Raw genomic sequence first — 24,534 nt, forward strand, 5'->3', positions numbered from 1 at the left:
GGAAAATATAGACTATGCCAGACTATCCGAAGTTATTATCAGGCTGCACATATCCACATCAGTTCAAAACTGGTCAGAGACAAATATTTTCAACGCTGCAGTACATAGGCAAATGTTTATATATATATATATATATCATGCATTTGCATTTTCATTTTTTTACATTGCCACAAGCGCAATAGCAGATAGGCAAATGCAAGCTATTCTTGAAAGGCGTAAAATTGATAAACCCTTGGAGATGGATTGCTCTGCCATACCTTACTTCACCCACAGCGGCAGCGACACTGTGACGTAACTGTTTGGAAGCAAGCCTTCTCGCTAGTGCGCCGCCTCCCTTCTCTCAGTACGCCTTCGCTTCTGCGAAAGGAATTAGCGGGTGGTGTGTAGAATATCATTCCATTTTTTAGGATTACAGACTCGAACAATGCAGGCTTGAAGGTCTGTTGCTGGACGAAGAGAGTGCAGTTACTGACAGTGGAGGAACTCCATGCCTTCAAGGCTATAACAACAGGCCAGATATGTATGGCTATGTGAATATGCTGCTTAAGTGAGGAGATCAAGACTCTGGAATGAATTTCTGTTGGGTGTGTGAAACCAAGGAGCTTTTTTGTACTTGAAGGGCACATATTCACTATTCATCTATTAAGGCTATATCATCGGGGATTTTTTTTTATTTCAGCGTTGAATAAAGGTATTTAGCGAAACTTGGCAGATTTATGAAATCATAAAAATCTGGAAAATCAGCAGAATTTTCTACATCATGGGCGCTTTCGAAAGTCGCAACAGTTTCAATACACGGAGAAATGTGTATGTGCTAACGCCAAAAGGACAATATTTGCATTGGATACTTCAGTGGGTATGAGCACCAAGAATCTTAATGCACTGGAACCTGCATCTTGAGTTTATACGATCCAGTTTTCCTGTAGGGTAGCCTAAATGACGGAATTTTAAAAATGCACTTTCATTTTTAATACTGTTGGAATGGGCTACATGCCGAAGTCGAGATAAGGGAGATAGGGTATACCCTTTGTTAAGACTGTTTGATCTAATTCCGTGTTCGAAATAAAACACTGGACGAGCATTGTTGGGGGGACTTGACAGATACTCCATCGGCTGCGGTGACCAAAGCTGGTCGCTATCATAATGAATTGACTTCAATGCAACATGGAAACCCGCACGCGCTGTAAATTCCGATTGTCTTTCTCGAATGGTTGAGTGGAACATGATAGCAGAGAAGAAAAGTTAACTTTCGAAGAGTAAATTCCCGTGTTTGCAAAATAATCACTTTATGCTAAACAGGTTCTGCCCTTGAACTAAAGACCCGCTGGTTTTTAATAAAATACAATGGTCTTACAATGTCCTAGAAGTGGCGTATATGTTCCCAGCGGCAAAGGATCAGGTAGGCTACTCAGAGGATCAGTAATGCGAATAATCACATACGACCGTGAGCATTCAATGAGTACAAAAATTACAACTGACATATACAAAATATTACCTATGTCCCGCTCAGATGAATATTCTAGTCTTCTAATTCAAAGATAAGGTGATATAAAAATCGGTGTTTCTGGAGCCGAGAAAGAAGGCGCTTTGTTATGCAAGTGGTATTATTTCGCATCAGTCAGAGATGAAGGAAAAGTCAAAGAATGCGGCGAAGACGAGACGGGAAAAGGAAAATGGAGAATTTTATGAACTGGCGAAATTATTGCCATTGCCCTCAGCCATCACCTCGCAGCTGGACAAGGCTTCAATCATTCGTCTAACAACCAGTTACCTGAAAATGAGAGCCGTGTTTCCCGAGGGTGAGTAATTTACAATTGCATGGCATGCAACAATTATGAACAGGCTGTCATGCATTTTCATTAGAGAGTTGTTGTTATTATAATTTCTTCTTAAAAGTTAAATTGTCGCTAACGTACACAAACTCCACCGCCCGAGGGGAAAAATAAATATAATGAAAATTTTATAATTATGTCACTGGAAGTAGACATGTCCTCACTATATACATATGGAACATTTGTGGGCGATCACAAAAATTACTGAGTACAATATTACATGCATATTTTTAACATTTTTAAGAATATGTTTCTCTGAGGCATTTATTTTCCTCGAATACAGTTACTAATTTTGCACCTTCACGAGCTAGGCGCTTTCCTCTCATTTTTAATCATTTATGTGAACATTGAAATGAACATTATTATGTAAAATTATTATTTATTATACAACTGCAGTTATTCATTGTTATAAATCAGTTATCCACAGTAAATCGAACATTTAACTATATGAAGTTCCAAGAAAACATTTCCATTCCTCTTCCAAAATTGTCATTATTCATAATGTCATGTAGGCTAGCCTACACTTCCACTTTTTCCTGCGTTACCTTTGATTCTGAACGGTATACACCCTACTGAAGACTTAATTTTTGTAAATAATATATTTTTTTAAACGAAATACTTTTTACTTTCTCTAAATAAAATAAAAATATGTTCAGTTAGTTTAGTTGACTTTAGAATGTAGACACAAGAGTGACAAAATAGAGACCGAAAAATTATCAGGTTCTCTAATTTATCTCAATATATAGTCAAAAGTGTTGTCTACTTTAGAAATAAACGCTCAATTATAGTACATTAAGGGCGAGATTTAGTAAATGTATTAATTGCATATTTTTATTGTATTGATGAATTCACATGAGAAAAACGTGTGTTCGGCGATGTTTTTATTCTTATTATTGTATATCACCGTGTATTTTAAGAAGTAAACAATCATACATAGTATCCAGGCTACTAATATTTTATCGGGTAAACTAACATTAGGCTATGAATCAAAATAATTAAGTGCCATTTGGATTTTACATTTATAATGTGTAAGAGGACTCCCACAAATAACTTTTTATTTAAGTTTTCAGGCATTAGGTATTTTAACTAAAAGACAAATTATAATTAGCTAGTACAAATGAAATAAACGTGCAACATTTAAAGGCAATAAAAGTAATAGCTATCATGCTGGATGTAAAATTAGATTCAGTTCATAAAGATAGGAACAGCTCAAGGCTAGACCAGCATTGAAAGGATATTTCTGTTATGCTGGCAGTTCTCTAAGACGTGTTATCATCTAGCTCCTTAGGCTACATAGCCTTCCGTTTCCTTTGAGAAGTACAGCACCTACATATCCACAAATGTTTGAACAATGATCATCAGTGTCAAATGGGATTCACATTAAGAAGTGAAATATCCAGACTATTATATAATTAAATTCAATTTTGATCCCCAAATTCTTCAGCAATCAATGTGATTTTTAAAATCAAATCGTGCCTATTAGGCTAATTTGAACTGACACTTTGTGGAAGCGGAGGTCAGGCATAGGGTCTACCCACGTAAGCCACTATGCTTCAATACAATATTAGTTGTAGCTGAAGAGTTGTCGTGAAGTTTAATTTCCTATGTCGAAGGCCATTTTGTGCAACTGCCCATGATATAGGCCTATTATTGACTTTATTAACAAACACAAACAATACACAACTATCTAGACAAAATCGTTCTCGTTTTGACAAATTAATAATAATAATAAGAAGAAGAAGAACAAGAAGGAGTAGAACAGACAACTAGTAGTGCAGTCTGGAGTGGTAAAAGTAGCCTGTAACCTGTTACAGCAGACAGCCATTTCCCAAAGCTGTATATTCTGCGGAGCATGTTCAGTCTATTGCCTCATACATTACAAATCGCACGAATAATGCGCATCACACTTCATTTTTGTGACCTTTTCCTATTCTTCCATTAATATTCTGTTACAAAAAATGTTTGATTGCCCATCGTTCGATCAAGTGCCTGCAAGTGAAAGTTGTTTGAATGTCACAAACAGTTATCATGAAAGCATGGCGCTGCCTTTACATCATGGAGGCTACGCAATTGGAAATACCTTACTTGATGAGGAACATGCTGTCCGCTAAATCTGTATCTGCGCTGTTTTACGGTGGTGAAAGACGCGATTTCAGCGTCTCCTCAAAATGTCTCATTTATAATCGCAATGTTTTCTCCTTCCTCAACCGGCTTATCACAAACACCAAACGTGCACTAGCCTAATTCAGAATAATTAATTGCTCTGAAGACCAATAATTAAGCTACCAACATTACAACAAATTTGTCATTTTTCAAAAAGTTTCAGATTCCTCTTTTGTTTATGGACGGATAGGTGTAACTATTTTGGCATAATAAACTAGCCGAGGCATAGGCTATTTCATACGGAGAGCGTCAGGATGATCAGTATCTATTATCCGAATAAAGCTACCACACCATTCCATCGAAGGGCATGGAATGGTGTGGTAGTCTATTATAGTATGATTAGCCTACAAATTTCCGTTTAAAAACCATTGCTTGTAGCTTTTCGTCTGCTTCCAACACATTGGCGTGATATTTTGAATATCCGTTATTTTGAAAATAATAGGCTACAGACCAATGCATATTTACAGGTAGTCCGATTTCAACAGGCCTACGTGTCGACTTAAATTAAGTCCACTGCACACCATCTACTACGGCAAATATGGTAAAATGAGCCTTTGCATTTCATACATAAATAGCCTATGTTAAATTCCTCGTGTTCCGGAAATTCGTCTGTCCATCAGGGCGTAAAATGTGATTTAATTTAATGAACAGGCCTGTATTAAATGCGCAAAACGTGTCCCGTCGTCCTCGCACTTGTTTAGAGCATGCCCATAAGGCATAGCCTACATCGGGTAGTACTTCCTCCACAAAGTAACGTCATGATAAAACATTAACTTGTAAGTCTACTGAAGTTTTGTAAACTGAAGATGGGACAGAGACGCTTTCGGCCTATTTGTGCTACTTCTGAGTCGGTCCCATTGACAAAACTTGTCATTGACCCGTCTATATGATAAATTATAGGCTCCACGTATTAGGATGCAGGTTATGACACTTTTTAAATTACGATAATTAAATCCGTATGGCAGGCTTGATCCCAGGGGCATTTATCCATGCGGTATTTACACATTTAAATGTCCTGTGCTAATTCAACTCTAACAATGTTAATTCAACTCTTAACAGGTAGAGTTGAATTAGCACCGTCAGAGTTGAATTAACACCGGTCATTTTACTGGGCATGAAACAGGTCCACATCTATGCGGTTAGCAAGTTGATTTTCTGACGTTTTATTTTTCGGGGAATTGTATTATTATTATTATTATTATTATTATTATTATTATTATTATTATTATTATTCATTATTCATTTTTTTCAAATTATCATTATTTATTTAGCCTATTTGTTTTGCTGATATATACAACAATAGCGAAATAGACTACAGATAAAAATATATATAACCTTGAATAATCAAGCATCAATCACTGCACCATATAGCTCCATATAGCTTACAGCATCCAACAACAAGCTGAAGAGATATAGCAGAAAACTGAAATATTAGTGGTCTTATATGGTTTGTAACACGATCAAGCTGGCCAAGTGTGATGCAGGCCTAAACAATTTACGTTATGAGACATACTTACAATATCTCGATTCTTTTTAAAAATACTTTTACTTGAAAGCATTGCCACCGTATTACTCCTCCTCAATATTTAAATTTCAAAAATCTTAACAAATTAATAATATTTTTCAAGTGCGTACCCTAATCCTAGACGATAGGCATGGAGTGTGTTTAGCCTAAATGAAAACAAGGATAAAATACCAAAATATGCTATATTAAAAATCACAAAGAATACTTGGCTATAACTCAACAGATTGTTGAAAACTAAGACGTTTTCATATTGCTTATAAGAGGTAACGGATCACTTAAAACGAACGGTTTTGTTTTTGTTTTCATTTGCCATCTGTAGCTGCTTCGTAATTTAAGGCAGTATTATCCAGGACGATACGTTCTCGAAATCTGGCGGCACGCGTTGGGTATTAAATATTTTTAAACAGATTTTTCCGCTATTATGACAGTGAATAGTGTAATCACAGTGATTTATACAGACCTGAACATCATGCCAAATATCTGACAATTTTCTGGCTTAGCAAATGTATACCCACGTGGCGTCTGAGTCTAAGAAACAGCAGACACAGAGGGAGCCTCGCATTAAATTCTACATTGATGAGACAAATCACTCCAATGAAAAATAATTTAAAGGCCACTTCATGATTGTAGAGAGAAACGGTGTGTGACAGTTTTGACCATGAAGGGGGTGCTTCAATCAAAGTGTAAAGTGATAAGTTTGAGGAGCTGAAATTGGTTTGCTCCTTTCACAACAATATTGTTGTGTATTAAGAGGTGTACAGACTGACTGAAAGTGTCTTTGCCTGTAGTTTTAAAAACAATTTTTACATTTTTCATGAGCAAAACATGGTTTTATTCCTTCTTGGACTTCTTCATTTGTTTGTGATTTATCTCTTAAATAGCCTCTTCATTTTACTTTGACAACATTGTCATTATTTGTCTTGTGCACAATATGGCTGTAGAGTAATCTTAAAAATTATATATTTCTTTTCTCCTGTACTGGGACCCCACATTCAAGAAAAGTGTAGAAATGAAGCCGTTCACTTCAGTTTAAGTCATATATGGAGTTGCCTGTAGGAACAATCCTGTTGCACAACAGGAAGTGTAACTCTACCATGTTGTGGCCATCTGCTAGTGCAGTGGCTCCTATATTATTAAACCTTCAGGAAACAAGTCCCCAAAGACTGGAGATGATCATCCCTGGTCCAGTGCTAACCGCCTGAAAAGGGGGACCCTGTACACCTACTTATCTGTTGTTCACTGCAACAGGGGGCATTTTCAGAGGGTGCAGAGAGAAGTAAATGAGGTTGATGAGAACCAGTTAAAGCATGCCTGATTAATTGGAGGAATGCTTTTCTTATAAGTCATGAAGCAGGAACAGATTGATCATTTTAAGTCTGTGCTACAAGACTGAAAGGAAAATACTATATAAAACATTCTCTCGGTCTTCAATTTCTGATGTCTATGGCCCAGACCCAGGCTAGTGTTAATTTTACCCATTAGTCACACAACATTAATTATTAAAACGAGCAAATAATGATAATGAAAAAGTAAGAAAATGTATTTAATTAAATAACAATCGCTGTTGTGGAATAATTTATTGGCCCTAATACCAGTTTTTGGTGAGCAGTAATGAAAGCCTTCATTATACCTCCATATGAAACATTTTTGTGCACATGTTTATCATAATTAAACACATAATTGTGCTTTAATCCCAGTCATTCTCTGCCAAAATTTGGCTAAAATATATTTTCATTACTGTTTCATAGCCACCTGAATTTCAGAATATGTACCTGTATAATGTACCTTCCAGACTCACTTAAACTTACCAGTCTAGATCAGATAATGATAACTGTCACAACACAAATGCAGCATGCTCACACACACACACACACACACACACACACACACACACACATGCATGCACACACGGACACACATGCATATACACATACATGTACGAACAAACATTTTTATTTTATATTTCACTTCACTTCACTTCACTTCAGTTCACTTTGGGACAGGAATAAGTTAGGGATGTCCTGTGTGTATGTGAACATACATGGCTGGCTCTCTGTGTTGGCCAAAGAAGCTAGCTCCAAAAAGCCTGAGTGACTACCCCTAAAACAACATGGGTACCATTAAAGCACTCACTTCAGCTGTTGAAGCTGGCCCCAAGCCACTGGATAAAATGGAGCTGAAGGCATTGTGTCAACAGTGCTGTGTGTGCCTTTACAGATGAGCTGTGCCAGTGCCAAAGATGCTGAAATGATTTTGTTGGCAAAGCGTGAAATCCCATCAATGAATTAGGTGTATTCTGCGCAGGGCAGGGCCAGTCACAGAAGAGGAAGCCAGGTGGGGAGTGGAAAAAAAACAAAATTTTTCTCAGAAAAATAACTGAGCAGGGAAGTTCGACATCTGCTATGCAAATGAATTGTGAGCAGGCAATTATTTCCAAATGTTCTCTACATTTTCTTAATTTCCCCCCACAAAGACCAATCCAGTAGAAATGGGCTTTCAAGGTGAGTGTAGCCAATAAAATCAGGACCAGTGGGCAGGGCCCGCTGTGGCAGTGGCTGTCCAGAATTCTCAATAGCATGGATAAGAAATCAGGAAGACTGTGTAGCTGATCAGACCAGATGTATGTGACTGAACATAGTGACTCAATAGGAGCACCTCAGGGGTTTGGCGAGGCCTGCATCAGACTTCAGTCTTCACTTCTTGTCCCCCATGGGCTTGGAGAGAGGGCTCAAGGTCTTCCTCTTTGTACTGTTCACAGGGCTGGGAGAGGCATGGGGGCATCCCTCCCGAATCAGCCCACTGGACAACATGGCCAAGGAACTGGGATCCCACCTGCTTCAGGTGAGCACACAACCTGGTCACTGCAGATCAGGACATCCATTCCAGTGCATAGATATTTAAACACATCCAAGGGTGTGACATAATATAAACATTATTTAAATATAAGTACAGGACTGTTTTATGTACATTTTACCTCTTCCAGCCTAACAGCTTGGATTCAACCAACATTTTTCCTCATAATAAAGGATAGTTCACTTTCTGGGATTATTTCAGTTTTTGGTTTTGTACAAGAGGTTATATGTATGAACAGATTTATTTTAATTTTATTATTCTTTCAGTTGACAGGACACTGTGTGTTGCAGATAAACAATGCAATGACTTGTAATGCTAAGTGAATATAAAAACACATTATGAGCAAAACGTAGAGCAGCAGCAAATAGCCCTGTGTCTCTGAACTTACAGTTCATTTTCCATTCACTGTTTGTTTTGGAGAAATGGGCTGCATCCAGGTTCTTTAATAATCATGGTGTGTGTGTGTGTGTGTGCGTGCATGTGTGTGTTTGTGCGTGTTTAAGACTCTGGACGGCTTTGTGTTTGTTGTTGCCTCGGATGGAAAAATCATGTACATCTCAGAGACAGCCTCCGTTCACCTGGGGTTATCACAGGTGAGTGTGCCGAAATTTTGCCTGTTAAATTTATTTTATTTTTAATTTTGTTTAGCAAATGCCCTTATCATAACCGGCTTACATCAACTACCATATGTACTGAAAGATATGTACTAAAGTCTAAATAAACAGAAACAGTTGTTTTCTAAACAATGTACAATCCCATAGTAAACAGTGCAGTCATAAAATAAAATATACCACAGTCAAAACATGTACATGTATGAAGGCCTAACAGATGTAAATAAAGCCTGGGGGCGCTAGTCTGTAGGCTCGGAGGAACAGTCCAGTAGGATTTGTGTGTCTTGGGGGGTCTTTGTACTCCTGTATGTGCTTCTGTAGTATTTGGAGTCCTCGCTCAAACCAAGGTCATGTTAGGAACACCTGGACCAGCTATCCAAATTTAAACATTTATTCAACATGTAAAACAGAGTAGACAATGCAAAGTAAAGGTTGTCCAGAGGTTTACTGACACAGATAAGCTGGGGGCAAGCGAAAGGTGTTGGCAATGGAACCGATTTCACAGCTTTGACGTTATCGGCTACCTTTTGTGTTCCTGCCGGAAGCTTCTGCTGTTTGCAAAAATCGGAAACCCCTACTGTCTCACGCTGTGAACTGACATCACGATAGACAACATGTACAATGCTGCCCAGAGCAGCTGCCAGAGGACGTGGCTTGAGACAAGTGTTGACGAGCAATCTCACACTTGCACACCCAGCTCCAAAAATCTCATGCGTTTCAATGAAGGTGATCGTGCCGGCTTTCAGTGGCTTGCAACTTTCAATGGCTGGCACAGCGCACTTCACCAATTTGCTGGCACCCCAAAAAGCTCACACGTTTTCATTTCAGAAAGTTATGATCTATGACATAAAAATGTGCTCAAGCAGGTGGATATTGCATATTCCCTGGCCATGGTCTTGTGCTACAGGTAGAAGGGATTGCTCCACCAGTGTATTGGTACAGAAGGCAACAGACTGAAAGCTGTCTTACTTGTGTTAGTGCCAGCCCCAGGTGCCACCTCTTACTGGCAGGGTGCCACCTACACTGACTGGGGATTTAGCTAAGCCAGAGATATCAGTTGCATGAATTCTGCCCTGTTCCTGAAAGAAAGAGACTCATACAGAAAATAACTCTCTTTGTTGTTTCTGTATTGTCAGTGGTTAGAATGGAGGTGTGTGCAGGCACCGTCGGAGAACAGTGGGGTTAAGAGATTAACTGTCTGTCCTCTGGAGGGAGGTGTACTGTATCTTCGTTCAATTGTAACATTTCTCTTTGGGGTCATTGACCACATTTTGTTTGCAAACGTGAACAGAAAGGAGAATCTCTCTGGGAAAGTCTATTGGAATGTCTCCAAATTCACAAATGCTTGCTCCCAGTGGCGCTGTATGGGGGTGGAGGGTGTCTGTTGAGTTGGGATGGTTCCAAGGGCCCTGAGTGACAGGGGCCCTCAAAATGGTGCTGTAATTGTAATTGGTGCTGCGGTTGTCTGGGGTGGTGGGGTGCAATGTGAGATCTTTTTATGGGACCCAAAATCTTTTGTGGCACCCCTGCTTGTTCTTTTGCTTTCAGAAAGAGATCATTGTGATCCTAATAATTGATGACATTTTTTGATGATTTTCAGGAGCATCTGTTCACAAAAAAGCATTTAAGGAGCATGTCAGTCCACTAGCTCTGTCTTGATTTAATTGATTTAATTTGAATCCAGAGTTTTCAATGGGGGAATATACTGTATTTATGGGCTACTTAAGGCAACATAACCAGTTTTGTATCTTATGAAATATTTCTTTTGGTTCAATTTTGTACCTCAGGCGAATGCCTTGGGCTCCTCGGCCATTGTCTTATATCCATTTTTCTTGATGTATAAGGATAGTTGGAAGTGGATGGATGACCCCCTGTGCAAAGGAATTTTATTAGTTAGTGGTAATTAATAATATATTTTTACTGTTAAAAAATAAATAACCTGAATGTTTTTTTAATAAGATTTAAGATCTTTCTGTTTAGAGCATTAATTTTAATTTTATTACCTTGTTAGAAAATTCCAGGTCCCAAATTCTGATTACTGCATATATGACTAATCATATGCTGCAGAAAAATATATCTGACAATGGTAACCCATATAATTCTGAAACCTTCATATATCATATGGGAGAAACCTTTGATAATGTTACAAGGGATACCAAAGGGGAATGTGCACATAGATGTAATACTGGTATGGCAACCCTGAGAGACATGGACATGTTCATTTTCCTCTATGAACTTGCTGTCTTTCAAATTCCCATCTCTCTGCTGGATGCCCTAGTGCCTTTACCCAGCCTGGCGCAGTGGTGGTGATTGATATGACCTCCTGTGTTGTCTGTAACCTGATGAAAGGAATGGACAGATCCAGCTCCGAGCACATCTGCTGATTGGCTAACACAAACCTTCACTAGAGCAGCCGCAGCGTTCAGCCTGCCAAAAAGAGCTATAGGGCTGAAGAGCCATGTGCAGGCTCTGTCAGTGTAGCACTGTTTTCACCTGATGCGATCACATAAACAAATAATCATTCAAAGATGGCCGTGAACAGCAGGGAACATGAGAGAAGGTGAAGAGCAAACAGCCAGAGGAAGGACACTTCCCTGAGCTGTTTGACTGTATTCTTTGACGCATGCTTTATCATATATCAACGCCTCTGTTTACCAGGTGACTTTGAGCATCAAATTCAAACGAATGTTATTTATGTCCATGCTTACCCACCACAGCACATTTGGCAGTTTGCAAATGAATTGAGAATACTGGCGCACAAAGGTGCACAAACCGATTACAGACTGGCTGGCATTAGTCCTATTTTCTCACGCCACAAAGAAAGCGAGCCAGACATGTTGACGTAAAGATGATGTATTCAGAGAGAAAAGGGGAACAGTGGCCTTGATGAGTGGAGATCCAGACCCCTTTAATGTGTCACCTGAGCAAACTCCGGTAGACTCAAACTGACAGACAGCTCTCAATGAGGTGCTTAAAGGTGTCGTCAGGCAGCAAGAGGGATTGCCTCTCATTTTCCCCCGTGAGAGGCACGTCCTCAAAACAGCATCTGCCACCGGGATGGTGCACGTGTAACCGTATGCAAATACCCCAGCCTTGGCATCGCACTCGTGACAGGAACACCTGTGTCAGCCGAGACATTCAAATGCAACTCTGTGGTTTACTGTGTGCTTAGGCCCCGCTCAGCTCAGCACCATTTTACATGTGAGAAAAGACATGGGTGTGAACAGCATCTCAAACTCATGGCATGTATTACAAAATGCCTTTCAATTTTTCGACAAAATGAGCATTCCTCACTCTTGGAAGATTTCTTGTCACAACACACAAAGTTCGTTGGGAGGGAGGTTAACAAAATAGAGTGACCTCACAGGTGAAAGTAAGAGTACATCTGTTAGGGATGGTCTGCATTGCTTTTGGCCGCTGCTCATGTGACTATAGCCATCAAGCAGATCGCACGCATGCTATTCTCCCCAGTGCATTACCCAGCAGTGATTCTGAGGCACTTTACATACCCCCAAAGCGCAGCAGTTCCCGTCACCACAATGCCCTTTAACTACAAAGCTGGGATTAATCCACAGGACTGACGCTGTGAAGAAACCAATTTGTACTTGAAGTGAGGAGCAGCGACCCACATTGGTGTCTGATCCGACTCACAAATTTGGAAGGAAAAATAGATCAAAGTGTAACCGGCCAGAGGGAGAAGCATTGTTTTGTTTTCACATGCAAATTCCTCCCCCTTAAAAAAAAAATACAAAAATGTAACCTCTCTGTTCCCCGACACCAGGCTCCTTTGCATCTGCTGTAAAAACGCAACTTCCCTGTTGAATGAGCTGCAGAGATCGATTTCAGCAGTCGGTGGGAGATTTGTTCCCACACATAGGCATGAACGTGCACATACTCATACACAGGCAGGCTTGCGCGCACACTCACACGCACACACACAAATGCATCGTCCCTGCGCAATAGACTTTCTCCAAAGTGAAATGTCAACCTAAGAAATTACACAATATCACAAAAAGTCACAAAAAGTCTGCCTTTTCCTGACAATGCAGGCCTTAAATGACCATCAGAATATAAGAATGTTTTTGTTTAAGCTCCTCTCACACTAATCTTCTCAGTTCTAGAGCTCAGGCCACCTGGTTTGGTGAATGAAAAAAGAAACTATGGAACAAAACATGGCATCTGAATGATTAAAATGGAACTACATTCAACTGGTCCTGGATCTCTTCTCTGTATATGTCTCTTGATCATACTTCATCACACATTTAATGAAAAAAGATATTCCCTTCTAGACTTCATACTATATCAGACTTATTACATTCGTACAACTTGCACTTCAATGCCCGTATCTGTACTTGTGTCAGGTGGAACTGACTGGGAACAGCATCTTTGAGTATATCCACCCATCAGACCATGACGAGATGACAGCAGTGCTGACGGCCCATCAGCCCCTCCATCCCCACTTCCTGCAAGGTACAGCCAGCAGCCAATCAGCACTGCCCATTTTAAATCACATATGCTTAATCCCTGAGTACAATCAAGGAGCCATTTTCTAATTAGGAGTATTAATAAATGTGTATCTTTAAAATAGATTTTAACTACGTTTTCTCATTAATCACCCTCTTCTTCTGGCCTATCAGCAGGTGGCTTGTTGCCCTTTTCTGCTTTGAATTTTCTATTGAAGTATTTTATTTCTGGGTTAGTTAAATAGCTCAAATTTCACACATTACTCATTTTAATGACTGGAGCCCTGCTGAAGCAGTTTGGGCTTAGCGGCTGGTCCAACAGTTAAGCGTGACCAGTAGATTTAATAGGTATGATGTGCCACACTGCTGACCCATTGTAATTATGTACAAAACCAATGCAGTACCTCAGAGCTGAAGATATTTTGGTTCTCTTTGTTGGAAAAAAGGAATTTAGGTGAGTGCAGCTGAACATATCAGGAAATGATGGGGAGGGAGGGGAGGAGAGGAAATGGGCGGTGTTAGGCACACAAAAGATGTCCTTTGTTCAAAAATTCATTCTGCTCAATACATGAAATAGAATAATGTAGCACAGGAGCATGAGGAAAAAAAGCGAAGTTTCTTTTCTTCATATCCAAAGGTAGGCGCATTGTCATTATTGTTTTTGAAGGCACAGTGTGTGGCATTACCTGTCAACAGCTCTCACGAGCTCAAGTGCTATCCTCCTGTGGAATTTAATAAGACACAGCACCCCGACTGGATTACTCTGAAATCTACACGCTGAGCGCTCGGGCCGGGCTGCTCCATGGAAACGCCGATGCCCCTGAGCAAACCGCATTAACGCGGCCCGGTGTCATCTCAGCGCCGCGAGGGCGCCGCGGCTTACGCTTTGTTGACGCTCACATTTCTAACGTTATTACCGCTGCTTTCCCGCGGTCCCGCACGTGCCTCTGGGCCGCCGCAGAGTACGAGATGGAGCGGTCCTTCTTCCTGAGGATGAAGTGCGTGCTGGCCAAGCGGAACGCCGGGCTCACATGCGGGGGCTACAAGGTGAGAGGGAGCGGGGTGGGGGGGAGGAGTTTGGTCACACGCGCCGTATCCAATCGGGTGAAGAGGCCTTGGATCCGTAACTAAATTAATTTATTCACTGTGCCATTTTAAATGTGTTTTTTAAAATCTGTTTGTAACACTATATTTGTTCATGCTATGCAATACTGTATGTATACGTAAGGAGAGTAATGGAATAAAAAACAGTGGCACTAAAATGTCTGAAATGGAAAAGAAGGCCACCTTTATCAAATGTGTTCACCTTTTGGTTGTTAGACAATGGAAGCACAAGGAGTAACCATTGTAAGGCCGTGTGAAAACCTCACACTCTTTCCAGGCATAAGCAATAAGCAACCCATTATGCTAAGTAGAGGATAAATCATTCCTTGCTCAGCAGTGTTACTGAATGCCAAGTAAACAGGAAGTGAGAAAGATAAATACCGCGAGACAGGTTCCCATTAACGCTGAAACACACATCAGTCTTGGGCTCAAAGGACAGAGAAGGCGGAGTCCACTCTGTCCTGGACTGCACGTGATAGGTATGCTGGGTCAACACTGATGTGAAAGATACCCAATGACCCAATATGCAAAATGCAATTGGCCTAAACTATGTATAGCAGTGTGCAACTGTACCAACAATGAGTAATAGGGAGAGGCCCACTGATGATTTCAAATCACAGCCCTTACTGGTCACAGTGTCCAACTAGCTACACAATTAACTCTGTGGGCCAGAGACCAGAGGTCTCAAACCAAGGGAATTAATCACACTCTTACTGAAGTTTTATAGCATGAGGTCACCTTCTGTCCCAGATGTTCACAGGCTTACGTACATCTCTGAATGCATCTACAAGACCACGATAAGACAACCCAAGTAGTACCATATAAATGTCAAACTGTTGGTCCAGTGTTGATTATTGGTGAATGTGGTGGGTGATCTTAGACACACTGTTGGTTAACACTAGTCTGTCAGCAGCCATTGATGGTCCAGTTATGCCACCCTATCTAAAATGACATATGTCCAACCTTTAACCAACTTCGTATTGGTCCTCAGGTTATCCACTGCAGCGGGTACCTGAAGATCCGGCAGTACGTCATGGACATGGCTTTGTATGACTCCTGCTACCAGATCGTAGGGCTGGTGGCAGTGGGCCATTCACTGCCCCCTAGTGGCATCACCGAGATCAAGCTGCACAGCAACATGTTCATGTTCCGCGCCAGCCTAGACCTTAAGCTCATCTTCCTTGACTCTCGGTAAGCTCACCCATATTGTGACATTACCCCCTCCAAAGCTTGGGTCTACTAAATTTGTCCATTGTGAGTGTGTACTAGCTCCATATGCTGTGAACTGCACAGATTAGGCGTGGACCCAAATGTAGTATTGGGGGATGGCCTCAGACCCAGCTTAGCTTCAGGAAGTATGTCCTCATTAGCAGACTGTTAGCCATATATTGTTGTGACAGCAAGATCAAGAAAAGGAACAAAATAATATGGGCTGGGTGCATGCTTCCCCCCCCCAATAATGTCGCCCAGAGAGGGAGGGTGAGAATCAGAATGGGCATTCCCTTGGGTTGATGGAATACATTGAAGTGAAGGGATAGGCCTGCAATTAGGTATTCAAAGTAAGCAGAAAAAAATTGCAAATCATTTTATTTGTAAGTAAAAGGGACACCCATCCAGATTTGGGTTTATCAGTGATATGGAATGCTTCATTACTATTAAAGGGTAATTAGTGCAAAATACCTATTTAACCTTTACAGACAGTAATTATAATATTAATTATATTAATATGTGTTTGTGTGTTAATATCGCTTTGGGACTGGGTGGATTGATAATGTTGCGTAAGATGTGTTTTCTCATGCCATGCCCCAGTTCTTCCTACTCTCCTCCCCTTGTGTGTCACAGGGTGGCTGAGCTGACAGGTTACGAGCCACAGGATCTAATAGAGAAGACCCTGTATCATCATGTCCACGGCTGTGATGTGTTCCACCTAAGATATGCCCATCACCTGTGTGAGTCTTCCCAGAATCCTCAGGGGTCACCAGAATCAGTTCACTACAATGACCAATGTTTCTCTACTATGGAAACCAAAATGAAGTTTGAAGAATTTTCCTTTATTGTTGCTGTAAAATGCAAGCATTGATGTTTAACGCTTATAGAGATGACCAGTTAAATGTGCACTGTCCCTTGTTTTTGTCTGCAGAAAGCCTGGGATGGCTCCATAAATTATGAGTTGCAATCACAGTATGAGATTTATGCTAAACACCCTCAGTTTCTGAGATGCTGTGGGTCGGGACTGGGGTCATGCTTAAAATGAAAGCAAAGGGTTCCATACTAATCAGTCAATTCAAAGCACTCCTTTTTATTATTTAATATATTCCCAAGATAACATGCACTGTGGTGCCTGTAGGCACGGCAGTTCTCAATAAGCTTGGTTATTTGAATTACAAATATACTTTGGTTGCACCAAAAGCCTTTATTGAATTTAGTGTCAGTGAAGTTCTGTTGATTTATTGAAAAAAAAAAATTCTCTGGTACTTAAATGACAAGCTACCTCAGTAAACCTGGACACTGACTATTTCCTTTGTGACACAGAAATGAACACCATTTTAAAAGGTTACACCAACAAAGCACAAGGCGCAGTCTGTATGGCAGCCATGTTCCCCTGCGTGGGTGGGGGTTTGATCCCTGCTATGGCGCCTTCTCTGCTGTCATCCCTTCACTCTATCTGTCCATCTCAGCTTTCTACCTGTCTGAATAATACAAAATCAGGATGGACTGTCTCTTCTTAATATCAGTAACAATATTTTTTTTTTTAAGTGGCAGAACAGCATTCTTATTCTTTAGCTCAGCTTTCTGAGGTGAGGTTATAGGGATGGCTATGCGCTGTTGGAGACGGGTGTGAACAGGTTCTCTCCTGCTCTGTTCTTGCAGTGCTCGTGAAAGGCCAGGTCACCACAAAGTACTACCGGCTGCTGTCCAAGCACGGGGGCTGGGTGTGGGTGCAGAGCTACGCCACCATCGTGCACAACAGCCGCTCCTCGCGCCCCCACTGCATCGTCAGCGTCAACTATGTCCTGACGTGAGTGCCAGCCCCCTCTGATGTGATCCCTAGCATGCATGCGTGCACCCCCAAATCCTGTTCAAAGCCTCTTCCCCTGCCACAATCAATCTGCTGGCCGCCACTGCAATCTGCACTGCTCTCATAATTTCTATGGTGGGTAATGCGGCATTCTCAGTGCAGAGAATGCTGGAATGCTGATATACGTTGTGCCGCATACTAACTACAAATGTGCAAATCTAGGTCTCACTGATTGTATGGTGTGCAATGCTAGTACAAGTTATGCTGTGGGTTCATTGCACCTAGCAGCTCTGATACAAGCTGTGTTTTTGTTCCACTGAAACCAGAATCTTGTTGTCTTGCATGTTTTCTGTGATGTTTCAGGCCATGCTGTGGGCTTGTTGCAATTACAAGGTCTACAAGTTTTATGGTGTGCAATACTGATAATCACCCATGTTGTGGTGTCATGGTCACTCTACTCAACTTTGCAGTATACTTATTGCTTGTAGGAGCTCAAGGTCTCTTGTGCTTTCTATGGTATGTAATGCAACAATCTGGGCTGTGTGCAGTGACTGCTCTAGCTCTCACATGCTTTCTGTAGGGTGTAATGCTAAAACAAGCTGCGCTGTGTGCTGCCAGCCATTGGGCGTCCCGGTACTGTCAGAGGTCCCTGGCTGTGATGCTAAAACAAGCTGTTCTGTGTTCCCACAGGGAGATTGAGTACAAAGACCTGCAGCTCTCTCAAGACCAGACCAGAACTGCCAAGCCTGGCCTCGCCTTCAAGACCACACTCACTTCCTCTCAGGACTCCCGCAAACAACTCAAACCCAAAGCAGTCAAGATCAAAACCAAACCCAAAATGGCCCCTTACCCCCAGGTAAGACCTCATATTCAGGCACAGACTGTAATCAGGAAAACAAACTCTAAACAAAATGTTACACTGTCAGTTCCCCTGGCAAAATGTAGCATGCTGGGCATGTTTTCATTGTTGGAGACACCAGTGCAAGATACAAAAATAATTCTTGTTTTGTGTTTTGTGTGATGATTTTGGGACTATTTTACCCAAGGATCTCACACTGAAATCCTGGAGCTACTGTGTCTGCTCATTTTTGTGTTGCTGCAGTGTTTATTTTAAGTCATTGATTGGCCAGAGAGTCTGCACACCTTGTTTCCAAGGCCTTAATTGGCTGGAAATTGAAAGGAAATCACAAAAACCAGCAGACTGTGGTCCTCCAGGTCTGGAGTTTAAGGCCCCTGATTAAACCACTGCTTACCTTAACAATATGCTAGTCCGCGTAAATAATTACCTGTTCTGTTCTCCCCTCTCTGTTCCACTGTTCCTCCAGCCAAACAGCACCTTTAATCCAGACAAAATGGACTGCGCCTCGCAGGCAGGGACCTGGAAAGAGAGCCCACCGTTCGGTCTGACTCCCTGCCAGGAGGCAAGCGGTGTGCCCGAGGGGGGCGAGGTCCTGTGCGAGGTTCCTTACGGGCTGTCCTTCCCCTTCCCATACGGGCACTTCCCCGCCGACCCCCCCACGCTGGCGGGCAGGAAGCTCCGGCCGCCCCAGGGCTCGCCGTGCCAGGCCGCGCGCCAGCTGCTCAGCTCCCTGCAGGCCCGGGGCGAAGGCCGCTGGAGCTGCGCCAGCCCCTGCTCCGCCCGCCCCGCCAAGGCCCTGCACGGCCACGCCCAGAGCACCTCCCCTCTGCCCTGCACCGCCACGTTCTCAGGTACCACGCTGCAGCGCCTGCGCCCTACTGGGTGGGGCTCGTCCGGGGTGAACATAAAAATTTGGAGCATACATTGTCGTTCCTTTTGAAATCATGGGCGTGTTTGAAATGCCATTACTTTCTACGACAGAAACTGTGTCCCCCTCTCTGTCTTAGAGGAGGCAAGTTGACTTGTGGGGAAAAAAATGAAATGTGAAATTTGATCTTAACATTGATATGTTAAGTTGTGCCCAGCACTCTTCCGGTGTGTAGTCTTTTACCTAACCCAATGTTTTTTAAAATAACTAAAGCTCTAAGCTCAAACATGCTACAGTATGCCATATGACTACCCAGTGAACAATGACACATAACTCTGTATGGCCTTGGTGTGCTGTTCTCACCTCTACCGTGTGTCCATGTCAAGCCAGACAGTCAAGGAGTTAAGTGTATCATGCTTATCCTGTGCAGATAAGGTCAACAGTTAGTCATGCGTATTAAGCTTGTATTAAGTATATATTAGAATTGTGCTATGAGTCACTGCTCAGGGTGAGTCTAAAAATGCTGTGAAACTCTTTTAGGCCAGTGTTCAACATTGTTTCCTTACATATGGCCTACAAATAAATTCAACTGAATGAGGGCCTAAAAAAAGTGTACATCAAAACATAACATGTGATGTTAAAGCCTAGTGTATACCAGCACACTGCCTTTAGAGAATGACAGTGGGTTTAGAATGAGGGATGGGTGATGACAAGTGATGGGCTGAAGAAGAGAAAAGGCTTATACTGTAGGTATGGGTAGGAAATTATCCTTATTGTTGGATAGCTATTCTATACAATTCCATCAACAGTCCCTTGGTGAAAGGTGCATTTTCTCTATGGTTATGTACACGAGTTGCTTGTGAGGGGAAAAGAGGGGTATCTGCTGAATCGCTCAGTCCATTTTGTTCCCCACCTGACGTCACCAGCCGAACGCTCGCCCCTTTTTAACGTAGCGTTTCATTTCCGATTGCAGGACCCGCAGCGAGCAGAAGGTACGCAAGTGGCGATTTGGCGCATGACGGATTTTCCAGCTGCTCAACCCCCAGACCTAACAGCAGGTTGAAGGAAGAGCCTTACGAACATAACACAGTGGGCCAGGCCAAGACAGAGGGCGGCCTGCAGGCTCCTCAACAGGCCGCTAAGGAAGACAGCAAGATGCAGTTCATCCGAGACCCCAAAGACTCCCTGGGCTGCAGGGAAAAGCCCCTGCTAGGGCCCCTGGGAAGCCCCGCCCTGAGCAAAGCTAGCTGTGACCACCCACGACCCCTCCACGGCCTCGGCCAGCACCTGCCCATGCAGGTGGTGCTGGAGCAGAGGCGGAGGCTCTGCATGATGGAGTCCTCGTACACGCACCACCTGGCGGAGCACCCCGGCCTGGAGCAGGCAGACAGTAACGGGGAGCGTGGGGGCGGGGCTGGAGGCGGGCTCCGGACCCTGGAGCATGGCGGCGAGGAAGAGCAGAGGGTGTTAATGGGACAGGCGCCCTACGTGTCCCTGAACTTTCACCACGTCCTGGCCAAGCACGGGTCCTTCCAGGCCCCACCCTACACACTGGCGGGACACCTGACGGACAGCTACAGCTACAGAGGGGGGGAGGTGAACTCTTACCTCTACAAGAACCAAAGCCCCGCCTCCAGTTCCTCGCCAGAGATACACAGAGAAATCCCGCACTACATTGGCACGTCCGTCATCATAACCAATGAGAGGTGACACAGTACAGGTCCTGAGAGGGTGAGCAGAACTTGCCTGGCTCCGCCCCTCCACCGTGCCCTGGGACTTTATCATTGTGAAATAAGTACAATGCCAGAAGCCATTACTACTAAAGATGTATGTAACATGAGACATTTTATAAGACCAGCCCTCACACACACACACATACACCTGTCAACACTAGTTGTTGGTTGATCTTTTATACACAATGTATTTGGTTCACCAAACATCAAGACTCCTCAAAAAGGAAATAAACAGTAACTTCAGGTTTATTGCCTGAGAATTTTATACATATTTTTTGCAGGCTCTTTTAACAATTAGAATATTTAATGTATTGCCAAACACTAGTTCTAACAGTTATTTTTCTTAGAATGTCAATACTTATGAAAAAACATTCTAATGAGAGATCAATGTATCTTCAATCTGGCCTGAAAATGTTGACAGAAAAAATTGAACATTTTTCCCAGGGTGCTATGTGTATGCTAGTGTTGTCCTTATGTTGCTTATTTCTTCATCAGCTCAATCCTTCACCATTTTTGGTAAATTAAAGGCTGTAACTCATAACTCATAAATACCCGTGTTCTATAGAAAATGCACAGGTGTAAATGTATACAGCTGATTATCTTTTTCAGCTGGCATACATGCGTGGAATCAAGTTTGACCCCACTGATTTTATACTTGTCAGTTGCTTGCAACAAAAACACATAAAACCTAAAAATTGCAGATAAATAAATGCTCAACATTGTGTTTGGACCACTATTCATGATTTTTATTTTGTGAAACAGCAGATTTTTTTAAAGCTTTTGCACAAGTCCAACCCACAGCTTCACCTTTATTTACTGAAGTTATTGTACTGTAAGTGCTGTACAGTTCAAACACAGGGCGAATAAACCTGTGGACCACATTTTCAGTGTCTGGAGAAAGATCACATCAAATTTAATTGTTTTTGCAATATCACTGAATTTTCAATTTTCCTTGAAAGCAATCTTAACACTTGGCAGTACATGGTATGTTACTGCCAAAACATGCTCATATTCCTTTGATAAATTCTTTGTTCAAATGTAATAAGCATAAAATGGAAAACTGAGATGCGTGTTCATGTGAAGGAATATCATTCTGTCGCGATTCTACTGCCTTTCTATTAAAATACCCAACACTTTTTTGATAGTGATAATAAATGACTATCATTTGTTTGAATTTGCCCTATGGTAATGATGAAAAACAAGTAATGTATGTATTTATTATTGTACAATACATAGCAGCTTGGCTTATTTATGACAAGGGTCATAATGTGCATAAAGGAAAACCACACTGAAAAAGAATAACAATGGAAAATGGTAGTTTGCTTTCAGTCTCAATTAAAGTGCAAAATTTCATTTAAGCCCTTTCATTATTGCAGATTTTCTTTATGTAGACTATACATACTATATGTCCTTCTCAATACCACTGACCACTTTTCTCTGAAAAATATTGCATTCTGGTTTATGTATGTGAACTAGCCAGGATTGCATCACAGTCTTGGTTTCAGGCCTGTGACACACAAACACAAAAACACACAGATGCACACACACTCATGCAGGTTTATGGGTTCATGTTGTGCAATGCAAAACTGGCCCCTGTCTTTCATTAGCTCACATAGATGACAAGAAGTATCCTGGACTCTATCAGCCAGTTCACATGGACAACCCCAATTTCAGTTTTGGGGCATTTCCACAGGGACAGTACTAATACTCCACTTGGTTCTCCCACAATGGAAATCAATGCAAGTGCATGGTGTACTGATGAACACAGCCCCCAGTCAGCCAAGACAGTCAGCCAAGGGTTTAAAAACAGACAAACGGCCATCAGGGGCCTTCAGTGAGGTACTCTGATAATCAGCATAGACACAGGTACAGCACTGTAGGCGTCAGTTGAACAGAACCAGCACATCAACAGAGGGCGATTGGGCCTGAGCCAAATTCTATGAACAGATACAGACAGCAAGGCCTACATAAAGTCTTCATAATCACTACATAGCATATTTAAAGCCACAACATATAAAACCAGTGAACTCCACCGCCACCAATATTTTAATTTGTAGTACTATTACATGCCAAATCAAAATGTCATGGTGTCACTTATGATATTCAAGCTGATGTGCACAAGCATACACAATGACAGCCTATGTCTGCTGGCATAAACGTTTATGAATGTTTCAGTGTCTGCAATGTGTTATGAATTGCTTATGCACAAAGCAGCAAAGTGTAAAACATAAAAAGAATGTCTATATCGTACAATGGGGTGCCATTCAGTGTTCGTGCCTCTGTCTTCAAGAATCTGTCATTCATTTATTATGATTTTTTATTTTCTTGGCAAAATTACTTCTTTTCCCAGCACTTGTTTAATTTCTCAGGGTTCTGTGTAAATATGTCGCATGCTGAAGCTACAATAAAGTACGCTGAACTAAAAAGAAAGTGAACCGCACAGGGAGTTTTAAAAATGGAAAGATATTATCCTGAAGGTGAGCCAAAGGGTTCTAACTTTGCACTCCTGCACTTTTTCAGTCTCTAGGGATGCCAGATTGAGATATGGTATTATGCAGCCAATATTGAAGAGCATAGATTTCTTTTGACCCTGGACACCTTCCAGCCAAATTGTTTAATAGGATATTGAGATGGCCACCTTTATGGATCCAAAGGTGAGCTATTTGCTTAATGAACTTTCAAAACTGCTTCAGGCCCGAGGGTACAGGATTTGGATTTAACTTCCACTTCAGAGAAGGCTGGTACTCAGAGGGAAGGACAGACGGGGGTGTGGCCAGAACAGACAGCTTCACTCACATATCACTGCCTAACTGAAGGTGAAGACTCTAGTAGCTCCTACTGTCTGGGTTACGCAATTCGCGGGCGCAATGAGAAAACCAGCCACGGGTAAATTATTCCTTCCTTAATCATCGACAGCAACCATTACAAATTCTCAGTCGCAGGTTTTGAGAAATGAACCATAGACGACACATGGGTTTGAATTAAAGATCCAGTTTGGGTATTAATCTTAAATGAGGGCCAGCTTGCATACTTTCACTTCATCCAGCAGAGATGAGCCAATGGGCTTGAGGTGCCGAAGACAAATGAAGTGTCTTTTAAAAGAACAGCGATGAGGCAAACGCAGCACTCCTCCCCTGGCCTCCCTTCTCGCCGCACGGGAACACAGCCTTTCCACGGCCCGCTGCCTCACCCCACACTCGTCTGGGGTCCACCTGCAGCCGGGGCTTCTCCGGCACCTCATTACCTGCGACCGGAAGAGGGGGGGCGGGGACTGGCGCAACAGAGCCGCGGCGGTCCGCTTCCTCCCCGATCCACACGGGTGAGCGGCCCCATCAACAACGTGTTTCTCGTTAGCCATTCTCCCACAGGCAATATCCCCTACAGCCCGCAGAGAAGGACAGACCACGGAGAGGAAGGGAGAGAGGCCTGCTCTTCTCTGGTGTAAAACCGAACCCCGGACCTATTCTTAAAAGACCAGTTACACATAAAGAGCCAATGAAAACA

The 24,534-nt window shown here is 42.2% G+C and overlaps 1 protein-coding gene across 1 annotated transcript; it reads left to right on the forward strand.

Moving 5' to 3' along the window:
• Nucleotides 1-395: 395 nt before the first annotated feature.
• On the forward strand, nt 396-21,658 carry sim2 (SIM bHLH transcription factor 2). The gene is made up of 11 exons (XM_035433809.1): nt 396-1,799; nt 8,279-8,361; nt 8,877-8,966; nt 13,346-13,454; nt 14,409-14,494; nt 15,543-15,742; nt 16,394-16,500; nt 17,423-17,570; nt 18,261-18,426; nt 18,896-19,280; nt 20,271-21,658. The coding sequence occupies exons 1-11, from the start codon at nt 1,625-1,627 to the stop codon at nt 21,005-21,007; spliced, it is 2,286 nt and encodes a 761-aa protein (XP_035289700.1). The 5' UTR covers nt 396-1,624; the 3' UTR covers nt 21,008-21,658.
• Nucleotides 21,659-24,534: the final 2,876 nt, after the last annotated feature.

The sequence above is a fragment of the Anguilla anguilla genome, chromosome 9 (assembly GCF_013347855.1).
Source record: "Anguilla anguilla isolate fAngAng1 chromosome 9, fAngAng1.pri, whole genome shotgun sequence".
NCBI classification, from domain to species: domain Eukaryota; kingdom Metazoa; phylum Chordata; class Actinopteri; order Anguilliformes; family Anguillidae; genus Anguilla; species Anguilla anguilla.

What these genes read in the sequence shown, in the direction of transcription:
- sim2 (XM_035433809.1), top strand. Translation starts at nt 1,625, where the DNA reads ATGAAGGAAAAGTCAAAGAATGCGGCGAAGACGAGACGGGAAAAGGAA. An exon ending in CTCATCTTCCTTGACTCTCG is followed by an intron (nt 15,743 to 16,393) that starts GTAAGCTCACCC and finishes TGTGTGTCACAG; the next exon opens with GGTGGCTGAGCTGACAGGTT. An exon ending in CTGCACCGCCACGTTCTCAG is followed by an intron (nt 19,281 to 20,270) that starts GTACCACGCTGC and finishes TTCCGATTGCAG; the next exon opens with GACCCGCAGCGAGCAGAAGG.